Source organism: Spermophilus citellus (genome assembly GCF_964194105.1).
Source record: "Spermophilus citellus genome assembly, chromosome: 4".
NCBI lineage: Eukaryota > Metazoa > Chordata > Mammalia > Rodentia > Sciuridae > Spermophilus > Spermophilus citellus.
Genome location: NC_138185.1, coordinates 122,790,805 through 122,817,889, shown reverse-complemented (window position 1 = coordinate 122,817,889; position 27,085 = coordinate 122,790,805). Strand labels below are relative to the sequence as shown.

At 42.8% G+C, this 27,085-nt stretch overlaps 1 protein-coding gene across 5 annotated transcripts in view; it reads left to right on the top strand.

Annotated features, from left to right (window-relative positions):
- Positions 1–27,085, top strand: part of CGNL1 (cingulin like 1) — a 156,274-nt gene that overhangs the window by 94,512 nt on the left and 34,677 nt on the right. For all 5 annotated transcript variants that reach the window (XM_081293611.1, XM_081293607.1, XM_081293608.1 and 2 more), the window contains one exon: positions 26,266–26,472. In XM_081293611.1, the coding sequence (XP_081149737.1) occupies positions 26,266–26,472 (207 nt within the window). The remainder of the gene's footprint in view (positions 1–26,265; positions 26,473–27,085) is intronic.

The window sequence follows — 27,085 nt, the reverse complement described above, 5'->3', positions numbered from 1 at the left end:
AAAGAGTTGCTATTCAAGTTCAAATGCTGCCAGGCCTGCTAAGTGGGGGCAGGAAAAGCTTCGGATAACCTTTCTCAAAAAGAGTCTCCGGTATTCTTCAGTCTCTGGATATAGTTTCAGAGTGTACAAGATTTTTTTTTTTTTTTTTTTTACAAATGTTTTAATTACTTTGGGATATATTGTTAGGAGTAGAATTGCTGGGTCATATTGTTTATCCAAGGAACAACCAAATTCTTTTTTCAAAGTGACAGTACCATTTTACATCCCTAACAGTAATGTATCAAGGTTCCAGTTTCTCTCCAATACTTGTACCTCCCCAATATGTGTTACTATCTGGGCTTTTACTTTTTTGTGATAACCAATCTAGTGGGTATGAATTGGTATTTCATTTGGTTTTAATTTGCATTTCTCTGATGACTGATGTCAAGTATCTATGTATTGGCCATTTGTATGTATTCTTTAGAGAACTGCTTATTCAGATCCTTTGCTCATTTTAGAATTGGATTGTCTTTTTGTGGAGTTGTGATTGTTCCTAGTATATTCTAGATGCCAGTATCTTAATATGTTATTCAATTTGCAAGATTTTCTCCCATTGCTTGGGTTATCTTCACTTTCTTGAAGTCTGAAGCCCAGTTTACCTATTTTTTCCTTCCATTTTGGTCCTATCTAAGAAACTATCCAAGGTCATGAAGATTTACTCTTCTAAAGGTAACAGTTTTAGATTATAGAAGAGTTTAATAGTTTTGGTCTTCTAAGAGTTTAATAGTTTTAGCTCTTACATTTAAGTCTACATTCCATTTAATTTTTGAATATGATGTGAGGAAGGGATCTATTTTATTGCTGTGCATGTAGGTACCAGTTGTCCTATCACTGTTTGTTGAAGATACTGTTCTTGGCTCTTTAATGGCCTTAGTACTGTTCTGTGCATGTTCAGGTGTGTTTGCCAGGCCCCTCCTTTCCAAGTTGTTTCTCAGGCTTTAGGTTTGGCACTGAGTCCTGGGCATTAGGGAATTGGAACATTTATCCAAAAGTGACTGCTTAAGCTGGAAGTGACTGATAAACTCTTAAGTGCTAAATTAAAGTTCAGGGTATTGTCATTCTAGATAGGCAGGAGATTGTGAAGAAAACAAGAGAGATTATGAGGCAAATTAGACTATTACTGGAAAATAGCGTCCCTTTTCCCCTGGATATCTGAGGGCAGAGTAAGAATATTTTCAGTGTTGCTTTACACGTAGCCTTACTGATGATAACTTGGTCATCCAGAGAGATTTAGTGCTGGATACATTTCCTCTACTGTATACTGTACTTTCATACGTGGGCAACAATTGGAAAACTTAATAAAGTACAATATAGATGTTAGCCATATAGTTCATAATTATATTTCAGTATTATTTCACTATATGACAGATGTATCTTTATTTCATGTAAACTGTAGTAATAAGGGAAACTATATGGGAACTTTGTGATATCTTAGCAGTTTTTCTATAATCTAAAACTGTAAAAAAATGTAGTTAAAAACAATAAGCCTATCTAGGGAAATATTCTAATATCCAACTCGGTAGCTCTTTTGTGATGTCATCCCTTCATTCTTCAATGGCACTAGTTACAGCTCTGTTATATCATTTGCACTGCCATTAACTTGCTCTCTTATCGTCCCTACATGATTGTGATCTCCTCATTCACCTTTATGCACAGCCTCTGGCACATGAGAGGCACCTGTGTATTTATTGATTGGGATATGAAGGAATGAGCACAAAGAATATCTGTTTTATGAATCTACCACACACACACACACCAACTTTTGCTATTATAGTTCCTGTGTTCAGAGACGCTCAGAACATAGTGACGAGGCAGAACAGCAATGGGATAATGCTTCTGCTGGGGTTTAGATTTGATTTGTCCCATGCAGATTAATGTTAGACACTTTATCCCCAATCTAACAGTATTGAAGATGACGTGATGGTGGAGACTTTCAGAGGTGAAACCTGGTGGGAGGTGATTAGGTCATGACCTTCCTTGTGAAGGTGCTAGTGCTGGTCTTGTGGATGAGTGATTTTGCATAGGATGGTTCAGTTCTTGTGGTAGTTGGGCTGCTACAAAAGAGTAAGCCTGGCCCCTCCCCAGCCTCTGGCTTTTTCTCTGGCTATGTGACCTCTTTTTCTTGCATACACTCCTGTCATGTGTCACTCTGCACTATGAAGCCCTCACCAGAAGTTATTTTGACACATGCTCTTGGACCTCCAGAATTGTAAACTAAATGACCTTTTTTTTCATGTAGTAGCTAGCCTCAGGTATTTTGTTATAGCAACACAAAATGGACTAAGAGATGCCATAATACAATAAGGAAACGGTCTACTCTGTCTATTTTAGAATAGCTTGAAGTTCACAACAAGATGATGTCAATAAAAGTTCTCTAAAAATGTGTTCATCCCAAGTGGGGTTCATATTGGTATTGGTGGGACCCACTCCACTCTTCCTTTCTTTCTACCAACTTACGGAGACTTTGTTTCTTCATGTCAAACTTTCACTCTGAAATTCCTAGTGACAATGACTTTTGTAGAGGGGAACAATTGGTTCATACTAAAGCTATAGATTTCTCAGCACAGCAAAGGTGGAATCTGGAGACTTAGCTATAAGCAGGCATCTCTTCACAGAAGTTAGAGTTCTAATCTACACATTGGCCCAGTAATTGAAATTCCAAAAAGGAGGCAGGCCTAACTGTAATGCCTCCAAAACATCACAAATACTTTAGAATGACACTCCAATCCTAGGAGCCCAGTGATAAGATCAAGGACTGCCTGGTTCTCATTTAAAGGGGAATGTTCTATGAGCAATAGTACAAAGATCTTGAAGGTAAATTAGAAATGTGACTCTGAGTCTCCTGGTGGGCAAAGTGAAAAAGGACACACAATCATGGTTTCTGTTGTTGGAGAGAAAACAAACATTATGTTGTTTCACTTAACATAATTTTGAAAATTATGCCAAAATTTTTTTCTTAGCTTGAGTGTATGGGTCCCCATGAACAGAGAGGAGGTAGATGCTAAGATTCAGATGTGCCCACTGTGATCTGTATATGCCTCAGATTCACATGTCACTGAGGGGAAACAAATCATTGTCCCAGAGAATTGAACAACTGCTTGTGTAGGGGCACTTAACTTCCAAATTTGACTTCCTCATTGAGAAACATAAGATCACATCTGTCTTTCTACACATGGGGTAAGGGGACTAGTCTAGCAGGCATATGTGAGTTTGTGAGTATTTATGCCTCTGAAGTTTGATTTGATATCGGGAATTAACAAGGCAAGGAAAGTAAATGTATTAAACCAAAATTAATGCTTTTAGTATGAGTTCATGATTTTGAATTTGCAATGGAGTTAATGGTGATAAAGTTCAGTAATTATCCTTTTGAAATGCTCTTATCCTTTTGAAAATATTAAAAATTGAAGTAAAACCTAAAGAAAGAGATGATCTCTTGAAGTTAGCAAAAACTCATTCAGAATTACTCAAATATGTTTCTCTTTCCTTTTGACAGAGTTATTAGGCAAGGAGATTGGGGTCATAGACAGATGTGGAAGGAGTTTCCTAGTGATGGATGATGGAACTTTTGATCCTGTCATTTTAATTTGTTTTTTATGGCAGAAAGACATAGAAAACAAATGTATCACTTCTGTCAGTGCCTCCAAGCAGGCAGAGACAGGCCAAGTACAAGATGACGCACCTAAGATTGAAAATGATCTCAATGAGCAGAAACAATGGATTAAAAGTCTACCTGATTAAACTGAAAGAGATAAATGCATTTTCTGTTTCCTTTTCTTTCCTTTTTGGAGAATAACTACAGAATAGAGGATCACTTGCTTAGTAGGACTTTTGGATAAACCTTAAACTCGATTCCCTGACAGGAGCACATACACCCTCATGTACATAAGCAGATATGTCATTAGATTTTAGAAACTTCTGGAGTGTACCACTTTGCAACTCCAGTGATATCACATGTATTTATTGAGCTCCAATTGTATATATGAGATTGGTTCAGGCACTAGAACTAAAAAGATAAAGGAGACAAGATTTAGATCCACAAGAGACCCAAGTTCCTCTCCTACATATGTGTGGGTGGGGGATAAAGTCATATACCACTGTTGTAGCCCACAGGACTTAGAAAAATGAGATCAATAATCAGAGATATGTGAAAGCATTGATTGAGGTTATAGACCTGAAAGTCATTTAAAATATAAATCTCCAAGGCAAGGAATGGAGGCTCCAAATGCCATCAATTTTATGTGCCTGTGCTCTTGCCATTTAAAAATTTTACATTTATCGACTAGTCTGGAGGCATTTTGTTTTCAAGGCGTAGCCACTGAATGAGCATTTGTAACTGGATAGTGTGTGAGTGAGAATGAGGAGTTGAGGAGGATCTTTATTCCTAACTGGAGGCCAAGAAGTTTTATTTATGATGAAAGTACAAAGGTGTGGAATTCTCTTTCTTCTCTACTTGTCTTTAGGTCTCTGCTGTGGTTCTGTTGAATTTCTGGGTGTGAAAGAGTCCACCTCTGCCATCACCTCTGTTCTTTGTCCTTTGTTTCTCTCTGCACCTGGATTCAGCATTTAACACCCTTGTGAGTGGCTTATAATAAGCTCCTAAATGATTGGGCCATTAAAAATAGAAAATGTGAAAGCCTGAGGAGGGATGGATTTTATTTTGGGAAAAGACCTAATCCTATGAACTTTCTGTTCTTTCTCTGTTGAACTAAATGGTCCCGATTCTTCATTTTAAAATAATTGCAAACTGGTGTATTAGATTTTCCATTCCAGAATAGCTGCATGATGTGTTTCTGTTCATTCCTGAACCCCAGCCACTTGTGATGGTGCATAGTATTCAGCTGGCATCCTGTCCAGCAGATTTGGGCCAAGGGTGTTCCCTGGAAATTTGAGTTGTCTAGGCATGAGCTCAGACACTGGTGTCTGCCATCCCTCTAAATATCTCCATGTGCTTCGTGTATGATGTGAAATGTAAAGCCAAAAGGTATCTCCCCTTCTCCTCTGCATGCAATAGCTTTTTTCTTTGCCCCTTTCTAAGGGACTTACCACCTGTTGCTTGTATGACAGGAGCGGTGGAGGTAGTTGTCATCCATCACCTCTACTAGCAACTGCTTGAAAGAAGGTCTTCCTTCCTTCCTTCCTTCCTTCCTTCCTTCCTTTCTTTCTTTCTTTTTTCACCATCTTTCTGAGGACTTTGTAGGGTAGAGAATCAGTTCACGTAATTTGGCTACATCTCATGGGTCCTTAAACTATGGATGTCTTCAGTAGTTCCTGTAGGAAGCTTTTCCTTTGCATTCACTGAAATACTTTGCATGTGGAACCCAGAAACCAACTGTTAGCACCTTGTTTGCATTTTGTGGTTAGGTACCCTTCTTGCTTTCTCAGTCAGCTCCTTACCAGGAGGCCTTACAGTTGGTGCTGGTCTCATCACCAGCTTCCTTATGGATTGTAAAAGGCAGGGAATGAAGCCTTTGACACTCTCTGGTCTCAAGTGTGCTTGGTCCTCTTGGATGGGAAGGCCTCCCTTCTCTGTCAAGAATTCCTCATGCCTATTACCTCCGCCTTGTTCCTTTAAAATCAAATTTCTTGTGAAACCTGAACTTCTGGTTTTATACCTGCAATGACTCTCAAAAGCAACCTTTGCCCTTTTGACCTAGGAGCACCCCCCAGGGGAGAGAGAAAGAATGATGATAAACGTGAGCCCCAGGGACTCTCAGTCTAGCTGGGAAAATGCAAAAGCATTGCCCCCTGCTCTCTTTAGGTTCTGCATATTAAAAATTTGGATGGATAACTTTGGGAGGGAGGTGCTTCTAAACACCAAGGAAGAACATTGGACGAATCTGTGCTGTCTTGGGAGGTGTTTCCCTTGACTTGGATTGTGACCAGCAGAACTTTCTCTGATATAGATCGACTATAATAAAGTATTAGTGTCCCAGATCCATTGCAAGTTCATTTAATGCCATGCGAAGGATGAGGGAATTGGGAAGGCATCTATTTTCATATAAAAGCATAACTTTGGAAGCGCATAAAGCAACTAATTGACAAGAAAAATGAAAGCATATTTCCAGAAGGCCAAGAATGTCTTAGCAATGCAGATAAATGTTGCTTGTGAAAGCAAAACTGATAACCAGGGGTGACTCTGAAATGGAGCCTCCTGAACTCTGGGGAAAAGCGATAAGATAAAGGAGTGACAGACAAGGAGGGAAGAATGTCTTTTCAGGGAAAATGTTCACAGGGTTATTCTAGAGTATAATTGAAGGGTTCACATTTAGTTGTTGAATTAAAACAAAACCCAAATTGCCTTTTCTTCTTTGTGGGATCTATTAAAAAAATTCTTTTTAGTTGTAGATGGACACAATACTTTTATTTTATTTATTTATTTTTGTGTGGTGCTAAGGATCTAACCCAGTGTCTCACGTGTGCTAGGCAAGCGCTCTACTGCTGAGCCACAACTCCAGCCCCTTCTTTGTAGGATCTTGAACCCAAAATGTGACATTTTCCAAGAAAATCATAGGTGCCAACAGAATTATTGGCAGAACAGATTGAGAGTTGTGCTGAGCCCAATATTTGGATCTTGCACAGGCTTCTGCTTTTTACCAAGTCTGTTTTAGAAAGGAATTATCAAGGCCTTTAAGAGAAAAGGTCAGTGGCCAAATAACTAATTATCAGCATGCATTGAACATCATAGTATGAAAACATGTGTTCTAGGGTCAGACTCAGCATCCTGCCTAATGATTTGGAGCATGTTGCTTATCTGTTCTGAGTCCTCACTTCCTTATCAGTAAAATGGAGATCATAACAGAGCCTTCCCCACTGAACTTTTGATGAGGGTTAAACAAGATGATATGCTCAAGATTGTTGGTAGCACAGTATCTGGTACATTATGGGTACCAGCAGATGGATGCTCTTGGTCAGAGGAGAGAGGGTGAGGGGTCCAGCATAATGACTGTTCTGTGGCCTCAGTGTTTGGATGTACTTTCTATGGAGTCAGAACTGAGCAGCAACTCCAGAATAGGAAGCCCATGCTCTCTGGCATCCTACTGTATTTGATGGTGTGAGGATGGCTATGGAAATAGAAGGTTGGGGAATGATATTATCAGTCAATGCAGGCCCCGGGAGCTTCTGGCAGTCCCCGTGGGTGCCTGGTGCATTTGGTGGCTTCAAACAAAGGGCACCAGTGACAGCATCAGTCCAACAGGAAAGAACACCTTGGGCAAGAGGACCTCTTTGTTTGCTCCTGAGTGCACCTTGTCTGCCCTGGCAGGCGGAACTGGCTGTTTGTTTTGTGAAACAAAGAACAGGCCTGGTTAGGTTGGGGGGGGGGTCTCTGGCAAGGGGGAAGGGTGGGACAGTCCTGACAGGGCTCCTCTTGGTTAAAACACATTCTAGGAAAAGTGCCTAACTTGTATCTCCCTGTTTCAGATGGGGAAGAAGAATGAAGGCATACTCACAAGCTGAAATGTTTATCCAGTAATGGGAAAGCCCCCAGAATAGGTCATGAGTAACCCAACCCTCTTTAACTCTAGGCTTAGTATGTGTCATTAATAGGAAAATCATGGGGGACAGCTGCTAACCACAGAGTGGGGTTAAAGAGAGGTCTACTGTAGATGGGGTAGAGAGAGAAGATGGGAGGGGAAGGGAGGGGGGATAGTAGAGGATAGGAAAGGTAGCAGAATACAACAGTTACTAATAGGGCATTATGTAAAATTGTGGATGTGTAACCGACGTGATTCTGCAATCTGTATTTGGGGTAAAAATTGGGAGTTCATAACCCACTTGAATCTAATGTATCAAATATGATATGTCAAGAGCTTTGTAATGTTGTGAACAACCAATAAAAAAAATAAATAAAGAGAGGTCTACTATTTCCATAAATGGGGCGGTCCCCCAGGCATGGAGCTTGTGGGTGGCCGAGAGGCCAGCCCTACAGAATCTGCCAATGGCGACTTGATTCTCAAAGCTTTGGCCAGAGGAGCCCCCCGTGTGCTGTGCAGAAAAGGTGCAGATTAGCACCACATGGGGATGTGACCTCGCAGGCCCTGTGGGGAAGAAGCTCAGCAGTAGAGAGGGTCTTCACATTAGGGACACTTCATGCTCCCAGTGCCTTCAGCTCCATTTAGAAAGAGGGGCGACCTTCTCTCTGCCCTTGAGGATTGGAGATGGGGACGGTCTAGAGGTAAGATGGAATGAGCTAGAAAGTGGGCATCTGCACATGCTCTGCACCTTGTTGTGCTTTTTTCATGTCTGCAGCTCCCTTCCCTTCCCAGTGTAGCTCTTTTGCCCAGATAGAGCAAAGGCTCCCTCACCTCCTCTCACGTGCACCAGGATCATCTCTGGGTCATGGAACACAGTGCAGTGTGTTACACTTTTTCACCACAGTTGCTCACACTTCAGACCAATTGGTGCAATGATTCTTTTCTTTTTTTTTTTTTTTATTTTATTGTTGGTTGTTCAAAACATTACATAGTTCTTAATATACCATATTTCACAGATTGATTCAAGTGGGTTATGAACTCCCATTTTTACCCCGTATACAGATTGCTGTGTCACATCAGTTACACTTCCATTGATTTACAAATTGCCTTTCTAGTGACTGATGTATTCTGCTGTCTATCCCATTCTCCACTGTCCCCTCACCCCTCCCCTCCCCTCCCCTCCCCTTCTCTCTCTCCATCCCCTCTACTATAAATCGTTTCTTCCACTTATATAATTTTTCTCCTACTCCTCCTTTCCTCTTATATGTAATTGTGTATAACCCTGAGGCTCACCTTCCAATTCCATGCAATTTCCCTTAACTTTCACTTTCCCTCCCGCCTATCATCCCTGTTTAATGTTATTCTTCTTCTCCAGCTCTTCGTCTCTACCCTGTCCTTGGTTACTCCCCTTATATCAAAGAAGACATTTGACATTTGTTTTTTAAGGATTGGCTAGCTTCACTTAGCATAATCTGCTCTAATGCCATCCATTTCCCTCCAAATTCTATGATTTTTGTCATTTCTTATTGCAGAGTAATACTCCATTGTGTATAAATGCCACATTTTTTAAATCCATTCATCTATTGAAGGGCTTCTAGGTTGGTTCCACAATCTTGCTATCGTGAATTGTGCTGCTATGAACATCGATATAGCAGTGTCCCTGTAGCATGCTCTTGTTAGGTCTTTAGGTAATAGACCGAGAAGGGGAATAGCTGGGTCAAATGGTGGTTCCATTCCCAGCTTTCCAAGAAATCTCCATACTGCTTTCCAAATTGGCTGCACCATTTTGCAGTCCCACCAACAATGAACAAGTGTACCCATTTACTTGGGTCCAGATTCTGTATTAAGACTAGTGAGCAAAAATTGACCTGTGCTCTCTGTCTTCAAAAGGGTTAGAGTAGAGTGGAAGAGATTATAAGTGTTTAAAAAAATTCTACAAGTAAATAAAAATTTGCAACTGTGACAAGGCTTAGGGAAAAGAAGGGCTAGTTTGGTGGTCATGAATGGTCCCCTTTAGGAAGTGACTCCAAAGCTGAATAGGAGCTAATAGTCTTGCAGGCATATGTACAAAGGTCTTGTGGCGGGAGGGAGAATAATATAGTAGGGAAATTAGAAACCTCACAGCCAATGGAAGGACAGGGTGGGTGAGGAGGAGGAGTATAATATGAAATGGGGCTGGAAAGGTTGGTGGACTCTGTTGGCCCTGTGGACAGAGTTAAGGAGGTTTGTTTGGTTTATTTTTGCCTTGATCCTTAAGAGTACAAAAAAGCTGTTGAAACATTTAAGCAGTGGGTGACATGATCTGGTTTGGAATTCAAAATAATGTTCTGCCCTTGTGTGTAGGGAGTGGGTTAGAGAGGGCAGAAGAGAGGATGAGACCGGTGAAAACTGACACTATCATCCAGGAGAAAGATGCCGGTGTCTTGGACTGGTGTGGAGGTGCTGGAGGTGGAGGAAGGAGGGTAGATATGAGATAAATTTTGAATCTTGGGATAAAGTTAAGTGGCTGTTTATATTATACAACTTCCCAAAGCCTTTACATAGGCAAAGTGTAGATTGTGATTCTCTAAGAAAGGACTCCACTTTAAGAATTTTTCAGAATTATATGACCAGGTCACAACTTATCTTTCGAAGACTCTGCCACAGTACTTTTTATTCTTGCAATACTCTTGGGGAGAATTCTAGATTATACGGTTCTTTGTATAGTTGGAACTGTATAGTTGAGACTGAGCCTGACACACTGTACAGAGAGGAATCTATGTGAATCAGGTCTTGAAGGGAAGACTGAGGCAAGATGGGTTAAAGAGGTAGATTGAAGTTGATTCAGGAAGGTTTTAGAGGTCAGGTTGGCAGGCACTGAGATTCAATTTATTATATGCTAGGAGTCATCCTGGGCTCTGAGCTGTCATGGTGGAAGTGCTGTCCTGGCAAGATCATTCTGGAAGACGCCCTGTGAATGGGCTGGGAGGTGAGATGTGTGTTGGACACTCTCTATGTTAGAACCTGGTTTTCTAGAATTGAGTAAGTGGGAACCTGGGCTCGGGGTGGGTACGGGGAATGCCTCTTTCAAGTCGAGAAGGAAATGTAAGATGTTTTTCTTCACACCCTTTCCCCTTGGCTGGCAGCCACTATCAGCAGCAGAAAGCAAAGAGAAAATCTGTTTTTCTGGAGCCTGATAAGCAGAAGGACTCCCTGGGCTCCCAGGCAGTGCGGGTGGAGGAGGCATGTGTTCAGCTGCTGTGGCTGGGTCAGTGAGCATGGGAACTGCTTTTTAGGTTAACAGATAATGCCTGGCCAGGGAGTCAAGTCTGAAGTAAGGCCATCAAGTTCCCTCTGTGGCTGGAATTTCACGGTGTGACTTTGAACAAGCCACTTAATCTCTTCAGGAAATGGAGTGGCTAGAACACTCATCTGGAAAATACGTGGCTAGAACAAATGACAGGCTCCTTCCAAGATGAAGAGTCCACCATCTCAGAGAACCGAGGACTCATTAACTGAGGCAATCACTCATCAGGTTTAGCAAGCCTTTGTGCTTCCCAGAGAACTATCCTGTTTTGTGAAAATTTTGGTTTGAGAATGAAGCCTTTGTTTTAAAAAGAAAGAAAAAGAAAAAGGTGTGGAACGTTCAATTCACACATTCCTCTGAAATCCAGCATGTTTTCTGAGGCCAAGAGACAACAAAGTGAGGTAGACTTCAGTCTTTCTTTTTAGTAATGCAGAGGTAAATAACATCCTAATGAAGGAATCTGCTAATTGAGTACTCAATTTAGGAACAGAGGGTGCTAACAATTTATTTTTATGTAGGGTGTTTGGAAGTTGACAGAATTTTCTCATAAAGACATTATTATAAATTGGGGTTGGATTTTCAGGCCAACTAACAGAAGTAGATTTAGCCCATGACACAGCTAAAACATTGTATCTTGATATATTTATTTATATATATTTATATACAGATATACATACACATGTGCATATATACACACATACATACACACAATATATGATAGTGTGTGTGCTTGGTCAATATTATATACCTAGTGTTTTAGTCAGCTTTTTCACTGCTGTGACCCAAAGACCTGATGGGAAAAATTTTAGAGGAAATACCACTTAGTTATCTCCTACTGGGAGGTTTAACATCCTGATTAGGTTAAGATGCTCATAACCTAATCATTTCACCTCTTAACTTTCTTGCATTGTCTCACACATGAGCTCTTGGGGGACACCTCATATCTAAACCATAACACCAGATGCTTAAAACCTATATCAAGCTAATTAATTCAATAAATTTGGACTGTGAGTGCACCATGTGTCGGGCGCTGAGCAAGGCTGGGTGTGGAGGCCAGCAGGCCCACCCAGAGGGGCTCACCATCTGACTCTGGGGTCAAGCCCCATGGTTACATCCTGGCTGGTTTGCTTACTGGCTTAGTAACTACTCAAGCAAGTGACATAACTTCTCAGTGCTTCCATTTCTTCACATGTAAGCAAATAATAATAATAGTTAATAATGGTGCCTCCCTTAGTGGAGGGAACCTAAGAATTAAATGAGATGACCCAAAGACAGCGCTTGGCATGATGCCTGACATACAGTAAATGCTCAGTCGATGCTGTGCTTGCTTGGCCCAGGGCTGTGTTCTTGGTGGATCCACCAGCAGTTCACTTGGACTTCTTGTTCAGTTCCCTTGGCATGGGATGGGGTGGGGTGGTAGCTAAAATTGGGGAGAAGCAGTGTAGGAAGGGAAGAAGGTTTAAAGGAAAATAGTATTGTCTTATTTTTTCCTGGAAGTCAAGGTATTACTTAGTGGCATTGGGATTGGGACAAAAGGTGATCTCTAGAACCTGAGAAGTGAATGCAGGCCAGAGGGATTTTGGATCTACCTAGATGGTGAGGAAAGAAGGAAGGGACTGGTAGCCATAGAAGGGATGTGGGCAGGACCCCAGCAGTGACAATCTCTGTCACTGTGGTTCTTGTAGTATTAGTTTTGAAGGAGAAGTCCTGGGAAGGGTCTAATGGATGTGGGTAGGTCTGGAAACTGGATGTGGCTGAAACTTTGTTTAGTTGGTGGACTTTAGTTCTAGCCCCAGGTTTCATCTTTGGCCTTCACGCAGGCACAGTCTAATGAGGGATCTGATGATTTTAGTTGGAGTCAGTTGGCAATCAGGATGAAGTAAGACCAGACCCTCCCAGGCAGCATCACTGTGGTTTCAAGCCCTATGCTGAGAGAATACCTGGTACTACATCCCAGGGAGTGAGGACAGACCTTGGAAGGTTTAGCTTAAAGAAGACAAGGTAGGATGGCTTCTCATCTGTCAGAGAGATGGTGAGAAGATGGAAGGGAGTATAGGAGATTCCAATTAGGGTTTGAATGTAAAAAAATCTGGCATTTCTGACTTTGAGTGAGTCATTTGACTCCCCAGGTCTGTTTTAGCTTATCTACAGAAATGGAAACTTTGATAGGTCAGAGAGAGGAAAGAACCTTTATCTGTCATGCAGACACCATCTTCTTAATCACACAGATGGCCGTGACTTTGGAGACCACTAGATTCTAGTGTCCATGAGTGTCTCTTTAGCTGGCGATTGCTTCTTTTCCACTTGTGGACATGTTTAACTGTCCTGTGGGATTTTTAAGTCTCCAAGAATGGCACCATGCCTTATTTAACTCATGTATTCAGTTAGCATAGACAATCAGTGGTGGGCACTGAAGTCCTTAATTAGGTTCCCTCTTCTGACATTTTGTGGCTGTGGAAATGAGGCTCGGTGAGTTGTGATTGGCTCAAGTCAGATAGTCCCAGGGGCTGCCATTGGTTCAGGACCGGGGCTTCTATGCAGCCGCTAGTATTCCTCCATTTAGGCCACTTTCAGAGGTGTGGGAACAGTTAGGAGGTTTCAGTACAGTGACAGTACCTTGTTAAGCTCCTGCCCAAGGATGAGTAGTTTGGGATGCCTTTAGTGTTTGACCAGAGATTTTGTGGCAAATGGCAGATTTTTCTAGATGTGAGGTCTGTTTCTTCTCAGAGACTCACTGTACCGTAATTGTCAAAGCTAGGCCTGGGATGGGGCCAGGCTCTCTGGATCCTCAACAGTAAGTCAATAGGAGCCCTGGCAAGGGACCTCCCCACTCCTGCAAACCTGGCCCCAGGGATGGGTTAGATCTCTGCAAATAATATCCAAAAGCATTTCTCAAACCCAGTGGGTCACCTGGGCTACTGCAGGATCTCTGTGGGCAGGCTGGTGTGCAGGGCCCCTAAGGTCCAAATCACTTGGTAGGTTCAGTGCTTGTGGTTCAGTAACTGGCAGCCAGTGATGTGGCTTGGGGTTGGGGAGGAGACTCCCATCAGCTGGGCCTGGAGGGCAATCTGGAGCCCAGAGCCGAAGGCCAGTTAAGGACTGGGTTCCTCCACATGTGCAGGGTGGGTGCTTCAATTTCATCAGCCCTTGGGTCATCCTTGCCTCTGCTACAATTTGTATCTAGATATTCCCTGAAGGCTCATGTATTGAAGGTTTGGTCCTCAGCTGGTGGCACTTTTGGGAGGTGGTAGAAACATTAGGAGCCTGGGCTTACTTGAAGGATAATGGACCCAAATCTCTGAAACTGGGTCAAAATAAACCTTTCCTCCTTTGAGTTGATTTTCTCAGGTTTTTCCTCACAGTAATGGAAAGCTGAGTGACACAGGCTTGCTCAGGACAGGCTGGATAAAGGGCTTAATAGGGAGAGGGTGAGGTATCCACAGTTACTGAGCAGCAGCTACCTGTGCCTAGCATTGTGCTGGGTGCCTGCACAGAGAAATGAGCCCTGGTAGCCCCCTGGAATGGACATAACTTCCCCATAATACAGAGCAGAAAACAGAGGCTCTGCTTCATAGCTGTTACATGATAAAAACAGGGTACTAATAATGGTGAGAGTCACCAATAATCACTACAGTTTCTTTAGTGTGTCCTACATTCCTGTCCAAATGCTTCATACTTTACACATGTAAATCTCAACCTCATCATGACCTGAATGCCATTTCGAAACTGAGGAGACCATGGCTCATGAAGGGTAATTGATTGGCTTAGTGTCACGTGACTGATAGGTCAGTCAAGAACCGGAATCTGACTCTGGAAGCCCAAGCTTTCCTCATTACAGTTACATTGGTTTGTGGGAATGCAGGTTATGAAGTACTGGAGATTTTGTTCCCTGTAAACTTGAGGTGGGCAGGCTGAACCTGCAAGAGGTAGGTCTTTATGTGATGTGCTCAGCTAGGTTATGCGGCAATAATAAGCAGCTCTACATCTCAGTAGCTTAACATGGAGAAAAGCTTATTTCTTGTGCATGCTACATTTCCAGGGTGGGGTGAGGGTGGGTTACCTGGCTCATCAGAGAGTCTCTAGAGAACCCAGGTGTTGTGATCTCTGCAGCAGTGGGAATGGACATGATGAACCACTGCTGGGCTCTTGGAGTATGAACGTGGATATGACGCATGACACTTCTCACCAGTCATTGACCAAACTGGTCATATGGTCACACCTGATATACAGAGGGCGGGGAATACTTGTGACTGGAGGGGAGAATGGAAACATCTGGGGAGTGCACCAATGCCCCAGGTGATTCACGGGGCATTCTGGTTGACATGCAAGGCACTCCAGATGGGAGTTGTTACAGAAACTGTAAGAGGTGGGACCTAGTTGAAGGGAACAGGTCCTTGTGTCATGCCCTTGGGGACTACATCTTGTTCTTCCCCTCTGCGTCCTGGCTGCCATGGGTGAACAGCTTTGGTCTGCCATGCACTTTTGTCATTATGTTCTGCTCACCACAGGCCCAGAAACAATGGAGTCAGATAACTATCCACTGAGATCCTGAGACCCTGAGCCAAACTAAATCTTTCCTCTTCTAAGCTGACTCTCTCAGGTATTTTGTCACAGTAACAAAAGCCAATATAGTAGCCCATACTAGAATAACCCTGGTGTTTGATGGACTTGGTTGCTCTACCCCTCTGCCTTTCCCAGTTCTTCAGAAGAGGAAGGTGACATTTTATTCTCCACTCAGAAAAGGAGTGACTTTGTGAGAGTTGTGCCCATAGCATGGTTGGGAGATAATTGGTCCAAGGAAAAAAACAGATGAAAGCCGCAAAGTCTCTGCCTAGAAGGAAGTCTGATTCTGCTCTGTAACTTCTGGATGGGCATCACAATTCCTTCCTGGACCCTATTTGCTCTTTCTACTGTAAGTGGTACTTTGACACACGTCACTCTGTTCTTTCATTTTTCATGATCTGTGCAATGAATAGATTCATAAACTCTACCCCTGTTTCTAAGAAAACCAAACTGCAGTTGAGAGGAATTTTTACATGGGCAAAACCTCAGAGTGCGCAGATAAGCACACCTAGATCAGGACATTTCTGTTTCTGGCCCTGTTTTGCCTGCCAGTCGAGTGACACTGGCTGCTGACCCCAGAGTGGCCTGCAGAGAACCAAATGCAGGCTTTGCAGGGGTCTCCTGTGCTCCACCTGGGGGTGGTAGGAATCGTGTCCATGCTGGACAAGACTATCAGCCTTTTGCCCCCCAAGGCCATGCCAGTCCTTCCTGCCCTCCAGTCCTGGTTGGCATTGTTTTTTTTTTTTTTTTTTTTTTTTTTAGCACTTTTTTATTTTTTTTTATTTTTTATTTTTTAATTATTTTATTGTTGGTTGTTCATAACATTACATAGTTCTTAACATACCATATTTCACAGATTGATTCAAGTGGGTTATGAACTCCCATTTTTACCCCTGGAATAAAAGTTGGCATTGTTTTTGAGCCATGCTGGTGGAGGGACAAAGGGAAAAGGCAGTCATTTTCTACATGGTAATTTGCTCCAGTGTGAGGGTGCAAAGAGGCACTCATGAGATTGGCCATCAGATTGACATTCTTGTTCTAAGCATTTTTATTTGAGTTTTTAAAATTTGCATATTTTTTACAGTTGAGGTTTGATCCTCTCAGCATTTGTGGACACATGGTAGCAGCAAAATGGAAAAGTGGAAGGATCAGATTGCATAAAAAACAAAATTTCTGGGAAGGGGAGCAGTGCAGAACTGTGGCTTTGCTTAAGACCTGTGAGCTTCCCCATCCAGCCTGGGGTTTGTCTTGGAGGGCTTTCTACACCTCCCCAGGAGGCAATGCTCGGGAAAACCCTCTTGTTTATCTTCTTTTAAAAAAATCCTGTTGGACCCGTCCAACATGTGTGTCCTGACAGCAAGCTGGTTTGCAACCATTTGTAAGGACATGTGGTCTTTCTGTGACCAAATTAATCTAATTGAGAGTCTAACCCCTGCTTTTTTCCTGTCCCCCCCCCCCCCCAATTTGTTTTTGTTTTTTTTCCCCAGTGACATGGAACTCTGGAGCATGGGATTGTCTGGGTGGAGTCCCTTTCTGCTCAGCAGCTCCTTGAAGGTTGACAGCACAGCCAGGGGGGTGTTGGGTACAAACATAAATTTCACATGCTGGTCACAGGGTCACATTAGACTAGCCTTCATGTGTGTGGGAGGTCTTAACAATAGGACATAAGTTCTTTTATGTCCAATCGACTGAGAGGACCCAGGGAGACTGAGGAATGTTTTGTAAGATTTTTAAAAGGGGTGGTGCTAAAATAAAAGGCCACAATGCAGTTAGAAGTATAGAACTGAGCTGTGTTTTAGAGAAGCCCCTGCATGCAGTCTAGTGAGTGTGGGCTTAGTTAGCTAAAGCTCCCGGTTGGCAGGTTTGGATTCTTCTTTTCCCTTCCATGGCTAAATGGGGGATGGGTGATGGTCCCTGAAGCTGTTGCCCTCCCCGCTTTGGAAGAACCTAGTAGCAACTCACAGAGGTCCCATGTGGAGCCAGAGAGCTGGGTTCAAGTCCTGGTTATGTGGCTTTGGCCTGCCTGACCTGAAAGTATAGCCATCCTCAACAGAGCTCTTACTCTGTGCCTGACGCAATGCTAAATGCTTTGGATAATGTCTTGGGGTTCATTTTTTCAGACACCTGAGGCTCTGAGAAGAACAAGCAAGGCCAATTCAGGTCTGTTGATGCCCAGGCCTGAGCTTTTTTTCTTTTTTTTTTCTCCCCTTCTTTTTCTCAAGATAATATTCACATAACACAAAAATTCACCATTTCCATATAATTCGGTGTTTATTGATTAACATTTTGAGTAACCATTACCACTGTCTAATTCTAAGACATATCCATCACTCTCAGATGAAGTCCTGTCATCTGAATTCCCTCTCCCCACATCCTTTGTCAACCGCCAGTCTATTTTCTGACTCTCTGGACTTGCCTATTCTGGACATTTCATTTGAACAGAATCATACTGTATGTTGAGGCCTGAACTGTTAAGCATGTTGCCTTTTGGGAAAATAACTATTTTCCCTAATTTGGTGCAGAGCATTTTATTCTCATTTTGAGTATCTCCGATTTATTGTGTGGCTCTCATGAGAACCTATGTGAAATCCATTTTGTGAGCAAGTATGAGGATTTTATTATCACAACCTTTATTTTGGACCTGTGTCTGAGTTGCAGACCACTCTGTGAATCTTGCTGTCTTCTTGATAATTTAAAGGGAAGCCATATTAACTTATTTCACTTTGTAAAGGAGGCTAATTATATTTTAAGTGTCGTAATTATTGAGCTACTGCAGGAAAAAAAACTGAATAATCAAATATGATAAAAGGGAGTTTTAGGCAGTTCCATACACAGGAAGAATATCAGCAAGGCAACAAAAACACAGTATGTAAATAAAAATTTCGTGAAACATTGTCTGTTTAGCCTTGAGTTATGGTAAGTTAGTGACTGCAGAGAGAGAATTAGCTAGTACCACTTTGTTCTGCTTATTGGCAAGAAGTTGCCTGTCATTAGATATGGTCCTCAGCTCTAGCTGGTGGCTACTGTACTCAGGGTTGCCGACACAAATGCCCTGGATAAGCTGACAGCCTTTGGAAATAACACACTAATGTGATGTTGTAGGAGTGAAACCTCTGCACGCCTTCATTTACTTAATTCCATGATTGCCTAATATGGCCCGATTTCTTCAGGTTCATTCTAGAATCCTACACTGTTAGAGCTACCAGGGACATTGAAGTTAACTAGACTGACCCTATCATGTTAGGAGGAAACTGAGGGCAGATGGAAGTTCAATGACTCCTAAAGTTATCCTGCAATAGGTTGCAGGCTGCATCTTTTAGCAAAATGAAATTGAATATTGTCTATTCTTGGCTTTGGAATTGACTCTTCCTTGAAGATATTTGAGGATTTGGTAATCAGCACCCTTAACTTATTTGTCACTTCCTTTCATCACACTCAGAGTTGTGCTGAGAAGCATGAAGGACTTGGCCATTTGGGAGCTGAGTCCACACCCCTTCCAGAGTCTGAGCAGTGTATGAGTGGCTTAGATCTCGGGCCACGGTGGGATCTGCAGACCAGCATCATTATCATCACCTGGGAGCTGGTCAGAAATGCAGTGCTGGGCCTGCTTCAGGCTTCTTGAGCAGAATGAAGTGTGTTATTGAAATTCCCAGGTTATTCCTATGTTCATTTGAATTTGAAAAGTTCCAGATTAGAAACTGTTGGCCAGTGAAATTACAGATGACTAGGGAAAGGGCTGAAGGGAACTCCTTATGACCAAAATATATGCTGATTCTATACCTAAAGAAGTTACTGTTGCTCAGCTGGGGAGAAGCTGAAGACACAACACAAGGAGTGTGGTTTCCTATTGTCTCCAAGTAAGGAAGGACTTATTATTGGTGACTTAGGCCCTCCTTGTGCAGTCAGAAGTGGACTTGCACAGTTGTGTTGGGGAAAAGACAGTAACCCTCTAACAAATGAGCTGACCTAGGGACACTTTGGTACCTCTCAGCTGGGATCCTGCAACCTCAACACACTGGAGCGTGGGGTGGCCAGCGAGATGGAACTGACAAACCAACATTCCACTCCCTGGCCTTCCTGGTCTCCACGCCTCAGCTGTTTTCACTCATTCAGCAGAAAAAGGGAGACAGAAAAGAAACAAAAGCTGGCCGTGGCAGAGGCCTTGTTAATTAGTAAAACCTGATATGTCTGTGTGTTGGGTCTGTATGAGGACAAGCCAGGTGGCCCTTCGTGGTGACTTGTTCTCCGTCAGGAGCGAGACTGTCAGATGTCAGGTTTGTGCTCTACAAAGTGTTCTGACCAGGCAAAACACTCAGATGGGGCCACTGTTGGTGATGTTTGGAGATTTTGTGTTTGTTATGAGTAGAATATCCCCTGTTACAGGGACAGTGTGAACATTTCTCAACGTGGGCATTAATCACAAGAGCTGGCAAGCAGGTCATTATTTGTATCTGGTAAAGAGTGTGGTTTTGTTCTTTTTGTCTGTGTGATTCAAGTAAATATTCTTTTTTTCTCCCCTCCTTTTAAATTAGTAATTGGAGCACATGATTAAAAGTTAAGTATTTTAAAAGTAGTAGAAATTTAGCATATTAAAATAATTTCAACATATTAAAATATTCCTCTTTGGGAAGACTTGTTTTCTTAGTTGCTATCAATTTACCAAATCAACCTTGATTGGGAAAGGTCTTAAATTTTTAATGAATTAGCCAGCCAAGAAAACTGACTTTTTCCTTGAAATAAAATGGGGGTCATCTTTGCGCAGTTGCTCTGGAAAGACTCTGAGACCATCTCGATGGTCTCTTTTGAGAAAAGTAGGCTTCATTTGTAGCTGGTAAAAATATGCAGGTCATGGCCTGAAGCCAAGCATGGTGATGGACAAGCACAGTGGCTAAGCTGTGCACAGTCCCTCCCTTTTGGGAAACAGATATAGGTTTTTTTTGGTTTACCAACCATAATAACACACCTGCAGGAGCAGTCGCCTCACATAACCAGATACTGACACTAATGTACTGGGTAGGTGCTTCATCCCCTTTTACAGATGAGGAAGTGGGTTCTGTGAGGCCAGGTCCAATGGAAGACCCTAGCAAGTGGCACTGTCTGGGTTTGAATCTGATATGGCCAACTGCAAAGCCCCTGTTCCCTCCTCTACACTGTTAGATATGCATTTTCCCTCCTTTTGGTACTAGAGTTTTAACCCAGGGGCACTAACCACTGAACAATATCCCCAGCTTTTTAATTTTTTTATTTTGAGACAGGGCCTCACTAAGTTGCTGAGACTAGCTTTGAATTTGGGAGCCACCTGCCTCAGCCTCCCAAGCTGGTGGGATTACAGGTGTGCTATGCATTTTTTGAAGTAAAGGTGAAAATTCTATTCTGGAGATGATTTCTGTTGCTTAGGCTATGATGCATGTTTGTGTGCAGAGTGTGTGGGAAGGAGGGTGCTTAGCAAAGTCACAGGGCAAAAGCTGCACCTTCCAGGAATACCAAGCTTACAGTATTTTTAACATAAAAAGAGACATGGTGTAAAATGAAAAATGTTAGTTGTCAAATGCAAGACTTACAGACATTTTTAGTGGAAAAACTGAGTATTGAAAGCAGTTTTTCACAGCCCTTGGGATTTCTCTCACCCTATGTTGGACTTCTCTACTTGAGGATTGCTTGGGTGGAAAAGTTGGAGAATCGCTCATGCAATCGCAAGTCCCGGGCCATCTGGGCCTTTTCTACTCTCCCAGCTATATGTGGTGAAAAGGAATTGCTTAACTATGTAAACCAGCGTGGGAGAGTTGGCGCTCTGCTCTGTTTGCACAGCTGCTCCAGGGCTCCATCTCCGCTATCTTTCGTGGCCCAGAAGTGCTTGTGAATCGGCCAGGAAGGGGTTTCAGAGGCTGGAGGAGATGAGAACTTGGCTGAGGAGGTGAGTTGTCCTCCAAGTGCTTGTGCCCATTGATGGTCAGCGTTGAAAAAGAAAATGTACATGTTGAATTCCCATGGTTCAAAAATTCCAGGAGGGTTTGCAATTGAGAACTTCTCCCTACTTTTTTCATAGTTGCAGTTTCTTCCTCACAGCCAGTCTCTAGTGGAACCCAGTAGATATGTATCTATCCCCCCTTACCTTCATTTTGTACACACAGAATGGCGCTATGTGCTCTATTCTGTCTTATTCCTCACTTTCTCATTCCCCCCCCCCACCTCCACAGAATACCATTGAACCCATGTAACTTATTTAGTGCCTGATGAATTGGCATTTGGCTGTTGGCAGTCTTTGGCTATCATAGTGCCATATGTATGCTATTTTGCATTCATGTAGGATGAAGTGCTAGAAAGTACAAGAGACCAAAGGACGGTACATTATAATTTCAATTATATACTACCAAACTGGAGCTCCTACCAGTTTCTCACCCTCCCAGCAATGGATGAGGGTGCTCCCCCAGCAATGGATGAGGGTGCTCATCTCCTCCTCCTACTCACACTCAGTATTGTCAAATCTTTTTGACGTTGGCTGCCTGATAGGTGAAAAAAAAAAAGAGATTTGAGTTCGATTTGAAAACAATAGAAAATTACACATTTCCTACTTTTGCCTCTGTGAATATTACCTAGTACAGTGTTTCCAACTTCCTGGGGTGGCAAAAGAATCAGAGTTGATTTTTGTTAAGCTATTTATGACGTCTGTATGAGTGAATAACGAAATGCTAAAAAGCAAATCCACAGGATCCTTTTAAAAATAAGCATCACAAGTGACTGATGTAGCTAAGTAAATCAAAAGCATGCTCTTTGGTTTCCTTTCCGATGGCACATTCTCTCTAATCTTGTTATGACTTGTAGGACTTAAGATCAAAGCGTCACAGAAACACAGGCTCAGCACTGTGAGTGGGGTCTCAGTGTTTGTGCCCGATGACCTCTGTCTGAGTAGCTTTTTTTTCTCACCCTACCATGCTGTGGTTCTGTGGCCTTTGGAAAAGATGATGCCTAAATTGAAGCATTTCAGAGTGGAGAGGCCTGGGAGGTGCTCTAGACCAGTTTTCTTTGCTGGCAGGTCATAGAGAAGAGCCTGCAGGTAGTACTTGCCTCCAACAAAGGGACAGTAGTTTCATTTGTATTTTTTGATTCCAGGACTGCTGCAGGCAAATTAGGCATGGTTTCAGGAAAAGAAAGTTTGCTCTATGAACTTTGTATAAAATAGTGAACTGGGTGTGTGGAGAAGCGGGTGGGGGAGGGTCAGGACAGGAGAGTGCTTCTAGAAAGGTTTGCCAACACAGGCTTCTAAGTTCTTTGTAAACATAATGTGGTTCACCAAAAAGTGAAGACCTAGAGAAAAGCATATTATCACTTTACAAAGGATCACAAGAGGACTAAGTGTGTGGACACACACAAACTCCCTAGAGTCATGCTCAGCATGTGCCTCTGTGAAAGTTGGGGTTGGGGTTATCCCTGCCAGCCGGGAGCTGAGCCATGAACTTGCACACCAAATTCTGCACATCCATACACAGTCCCGTGGCCTTATCTAGCATGTCAGGGCACTAGTCAGACCCAGAGCCAGGGTCAACCAGCCTAGTTGTTGGTATCTTCATCTTCCTGAGTCTTCCAGGTGAAAGACCCACTGCAGATGTGTTTTTTGCTTTACTGAAAGGTTCAGACAGGTATCTATAGTCTGCGTTTCCTCCCACAAACACTTCAGCAAACCACTGGGACGAGCGCAGCAAACCCCACACCATCATTGCTGTGGCCTCCAGGTCTCCCCTTCTCTCTTTGCTTTTTTAAGCAGCTATATTAAGATATGGTTCACATGACATACACTCCAGTGGTCGTTAGCATGTTCACAGAGTTGTGCAGCCATCGCCACAGGCCATGCTGGAATGTTTTCATCCCCTGACTCAAGAAATCCCATACCTCTTAGCAGTCTCTCCTGCCCACTCCCCATATTCCTCCTGGCCAACCATTAAACTCCTTTCCATCTTTGTAGATTTGCTGTTCTAGAAATTTCATGTAAATGTCATATGGGATTTTTTGGGGGACTGGCTCATTTCACTAAGCAGAATCTTCCCAAGGTTGATCTGTGTTGTATCATGCAATCAGTATTTCTTTCTTATTTGTGGTCAAATAATATTCTACTCTATACTATGCCAACATGCCCTATTTTTTTCTTTTATTCATTCATTTGTTGATGGACTTTGGGGTTGTTTCACTTTTTGAATATTATGAATAATGATGCTATGAACATTCATGTACAAGTTTTTTCGTGAACATTCATTTTTATGTCTGTTAGGTATTTACCAATGAGTGAAATTGCCAGGCTGTCAATAACTCTAACATTTTGAGCAGCCACCAAACTATTTTTTAAAGTGTCTACACAACTTTATATCCCCACTAGCAGTGTCCGAAGGTTTTAATTTCTCTACATCCTCCCCAGCACTTGCTCTTGTCTTTTTAATTATAGCTGTTCTAGGTGGGTGTAAATTGGCACTTCATTGTGGTTTTGATTTGCCCTTCTCTAATGACTAATGATGTTAGCATCTTTTTGTGTGCTTATTGGATTTTTGTAAATCTTCTCTGGAAAGATATCTAATTGGCTTTTTGGCCATTTAAAATGACTCATTTATCTTTTTTATTAATTTGAAGAATGTTTTATATATATTTTTTATGTGTGTCCTTTATCGAGCATTTGATTTGTAAATATTTTCTCTCACTGAAGGGGTTGTCTTGGCAGCATCCTGGTGGTACCATTTGCAGCACATAAGGTTTTGAATTGGAAGGAGTCTCGTATCTTTTTGTTTTATCAATTGTGCTTTTTGGTGTTGAAGCTTAGAAGTCTTCACCTAACTTGGGATCACAGATATTGAATCCTGTGTTTTTCTTCCATGGATTTTATAGTTTTAGCTTTTACATTTAGGTCTATGATGCATTTTTTAGTTCATTTTTTTCTGTGTCACATATGGAAAGAGTCTTATTCTATTCCTTTGTGTGTGGCTGTCCAGCAGTTGAAGGCCATGTGTTCCCCACTAAATGAATTTGGCATCCTGTTGAAACTGATTGACAGTAAATGTAAGGATGTATGTCTGGATTCCCTGTTCTATTCCTTGATCTCTATGTCCTTATGCCAGTACCACCCTGTCTTGATACTTTTGGTGTTGTGTCCTCTTAAGACAAAAGAGTTAGGGCAGGAATGGGCTAGTGTGATTGGCTATTGAATTCTTTAGATCATTCCTCTGGATTTCAACCACATTTCCTTTCTCCTGTTTCCTCGTCTCTGTGGTGCATTCTCTTGCTGGTTTCATTATAAGATGGTATATCCAAGTAATCCTGAGAAATTCCAGCCACTGGCACCTTAGTTTGCTCCTAGCGATGTCACCTAACCTTACTGTAACTCAGCTGCTTGGTGCTAATGGGTCTTCTCAGATGTATAGAATGAAACATTTGGGGTTGTAAAAAGATGCTCTGGTTTCTGAAACTCTCTAATTGGTTAAGATCAGGATAGTACAGCTTACTCTACTGTTAAAAGATTTAAAGATCTTTCCAAAGGGCGACGCAAGTAAGCAAACAATTTTAGCAGATATCTCTCTCTGGTGGGCTGTAAGGCAGGCTTTCAGAGCCAAATCTTGTCCTCTGAGTCTTTCCTTGCACACCTCTGCACTGTCATTTCATGAGAATGAGAATTGCAAATATGAGCATCTATGAAGCAGTAGAGAAATGGAGAAAAGCCCAGATGACTGCCCAAAGAGTTGGAACTCTGGACAAGACCACTTGCCATAGCTATAAGCTGCTAAGCCCCCAGTAAAAAGCAGAAAGGGTAGGTGGAGGAGCCTGAGTGAGCGTGGGAGGGAAAAATGACATTGTGGTCCAGGGACAAGCCCTAGAGTGATACCAAGGCAGGAGAACTGGGCTTTCTTAGGATCTGCACATCAGTAGCATGGGCTTGGATTGGCTATTTCCCCTTTCCCTGTCTCAGTCTCCACCTGTACAATGAGTGCATTTGACCAGATCAGCAGTTCTCAAAGTACCTTCCATGGGACACTATAATCTAAGAGAGAAGGAATCGACAGGAACCGCCATAGTTGTTGCCGTTCTCTTCCACTATGAATTGGGTGCAGCTTGAGCCACTTTCAGATGATAGCGCCTAGAGCATGGCTATGAGCGTGGCTATTTTGTTTTATATTGGACATTAACAAACTTGTGCACACAAGCCATCCTCCATCGTGAGCTTTTATTAAGGGCCCTGCCCATGACAAAGGGCGGGGAAGTGAACACATCGGAAGGCGGAAGGCGGAAGGCGAGAGCTGAGTCAGGTTCTGGATTCCATCTGCCCAAGTGCAGTTCTTTCTAAGTGATCTTGAGCAACTTAATCTACCTGAGCCCCAATCTCTTCGTCTTTGAGGAGAGCAGCACTCACCATGAGGCTTATTACAGGGTGGCGAGCCCACTGAAAGCACATAGCACAGGCGAGAGCTGGCAAGTTTTTCTACATAGCCAGATGGCAAATCTTTTGGGCTTTGTGACAGCAGAGGCCTTACCTCTTTGGCTTTCTGGCTGTCTCTGCCATGGTAGCTTTAAGGCAGCCACAATTTGCATATGAGTGGGCGTGGCTGTGTTCACAGAGAAACTTGTTGTTTGTTTACTTTTCTTTTCTTTTTTTTTTTTTTGGTCACTGAGAATTGGAACCCAGGGCCTTGTGCATGCACAGCACAGCACGTGCTCTCCCACCCACTGAGCTTCACCACCAGCCTACTTCATTTATTAAAAACAGTGAGCAGGCTGGATGTGGCCTGCAGGCTGTCATTGCCGAGCCCCCTCCAGCCCTAACCAAGCACAAAGCCTGGCACATGGTGGGTTTTCGTAGATGTCAGCTATTCACAGCCCGGGGTCTGCCTGTGGACTCCAGTTCCCTTGTTCACGGCTCCTTGTTTTTAACAGAATGTTGAGGTCCTGGCCAGCCGGAGCAATGCTTCAGAGCAAAGCCAGGTGGGAGCTGCCATCCGCGAGAAGGCTTTAAAGGAGGAGAACGAGAAGCTGCGGGAAAGAATTGGAGAGCTGGAGCGGAGAATGGCTCAGCTGCAGAGGCAGATGGAGGACGTGAAGGGTGATGAAGCCCAAGCGAAGGAAACGCTCAAGAAGTGCCAGGTGAGGCTCGAAGTTTGCGCTTTCTTTCTGGTGAGTGGCCTCAGACGCGGGGAAGGGGTTTATTACCAGAATTTGGTAGGAAAAGTCAATCGGAGCATATCCTCTCTGGGAGAGCCGCTTCTTTTGTTCCTCCAGAAGAGGTGTAAATGGGAGGCCTGGGAACAGGGATGATGAGGTCAGGGTGGGAAACCACGACCCTATGTCAGACCCTTTTACCTGCACCTGCAGAAGCCACCTTTGCACCACCATTAGGCTGATTCTCACTTGAAACTGTTGTTTCTTAACACGTAGTTGATGTTTTTGAGGTTGCACAGGTTTTACCAAACCAATTATCCAGTTTGCTAGACCTCTGAAAGTGAGAAGCTATTAGCAAGAGATGCACTCACCCATCTCAGTAAGCAAAGGCAGCAGCCAGTGGAAGAGGAAACCCTGGGTATCCATCCGCATTACCTGCAGACCTCTCTCAGAGCTGACTGAGCCTGGGACTGTTCCATACCTGTAGCTTCTGAGACTCCAGAAGCATAAATATTTGTATTTTCAAAAATGTCCTAGATAAATTTAAATGTTTACATGCAGCTAGAACTGGAACTGCAGACAGGCTCACACATCTAAG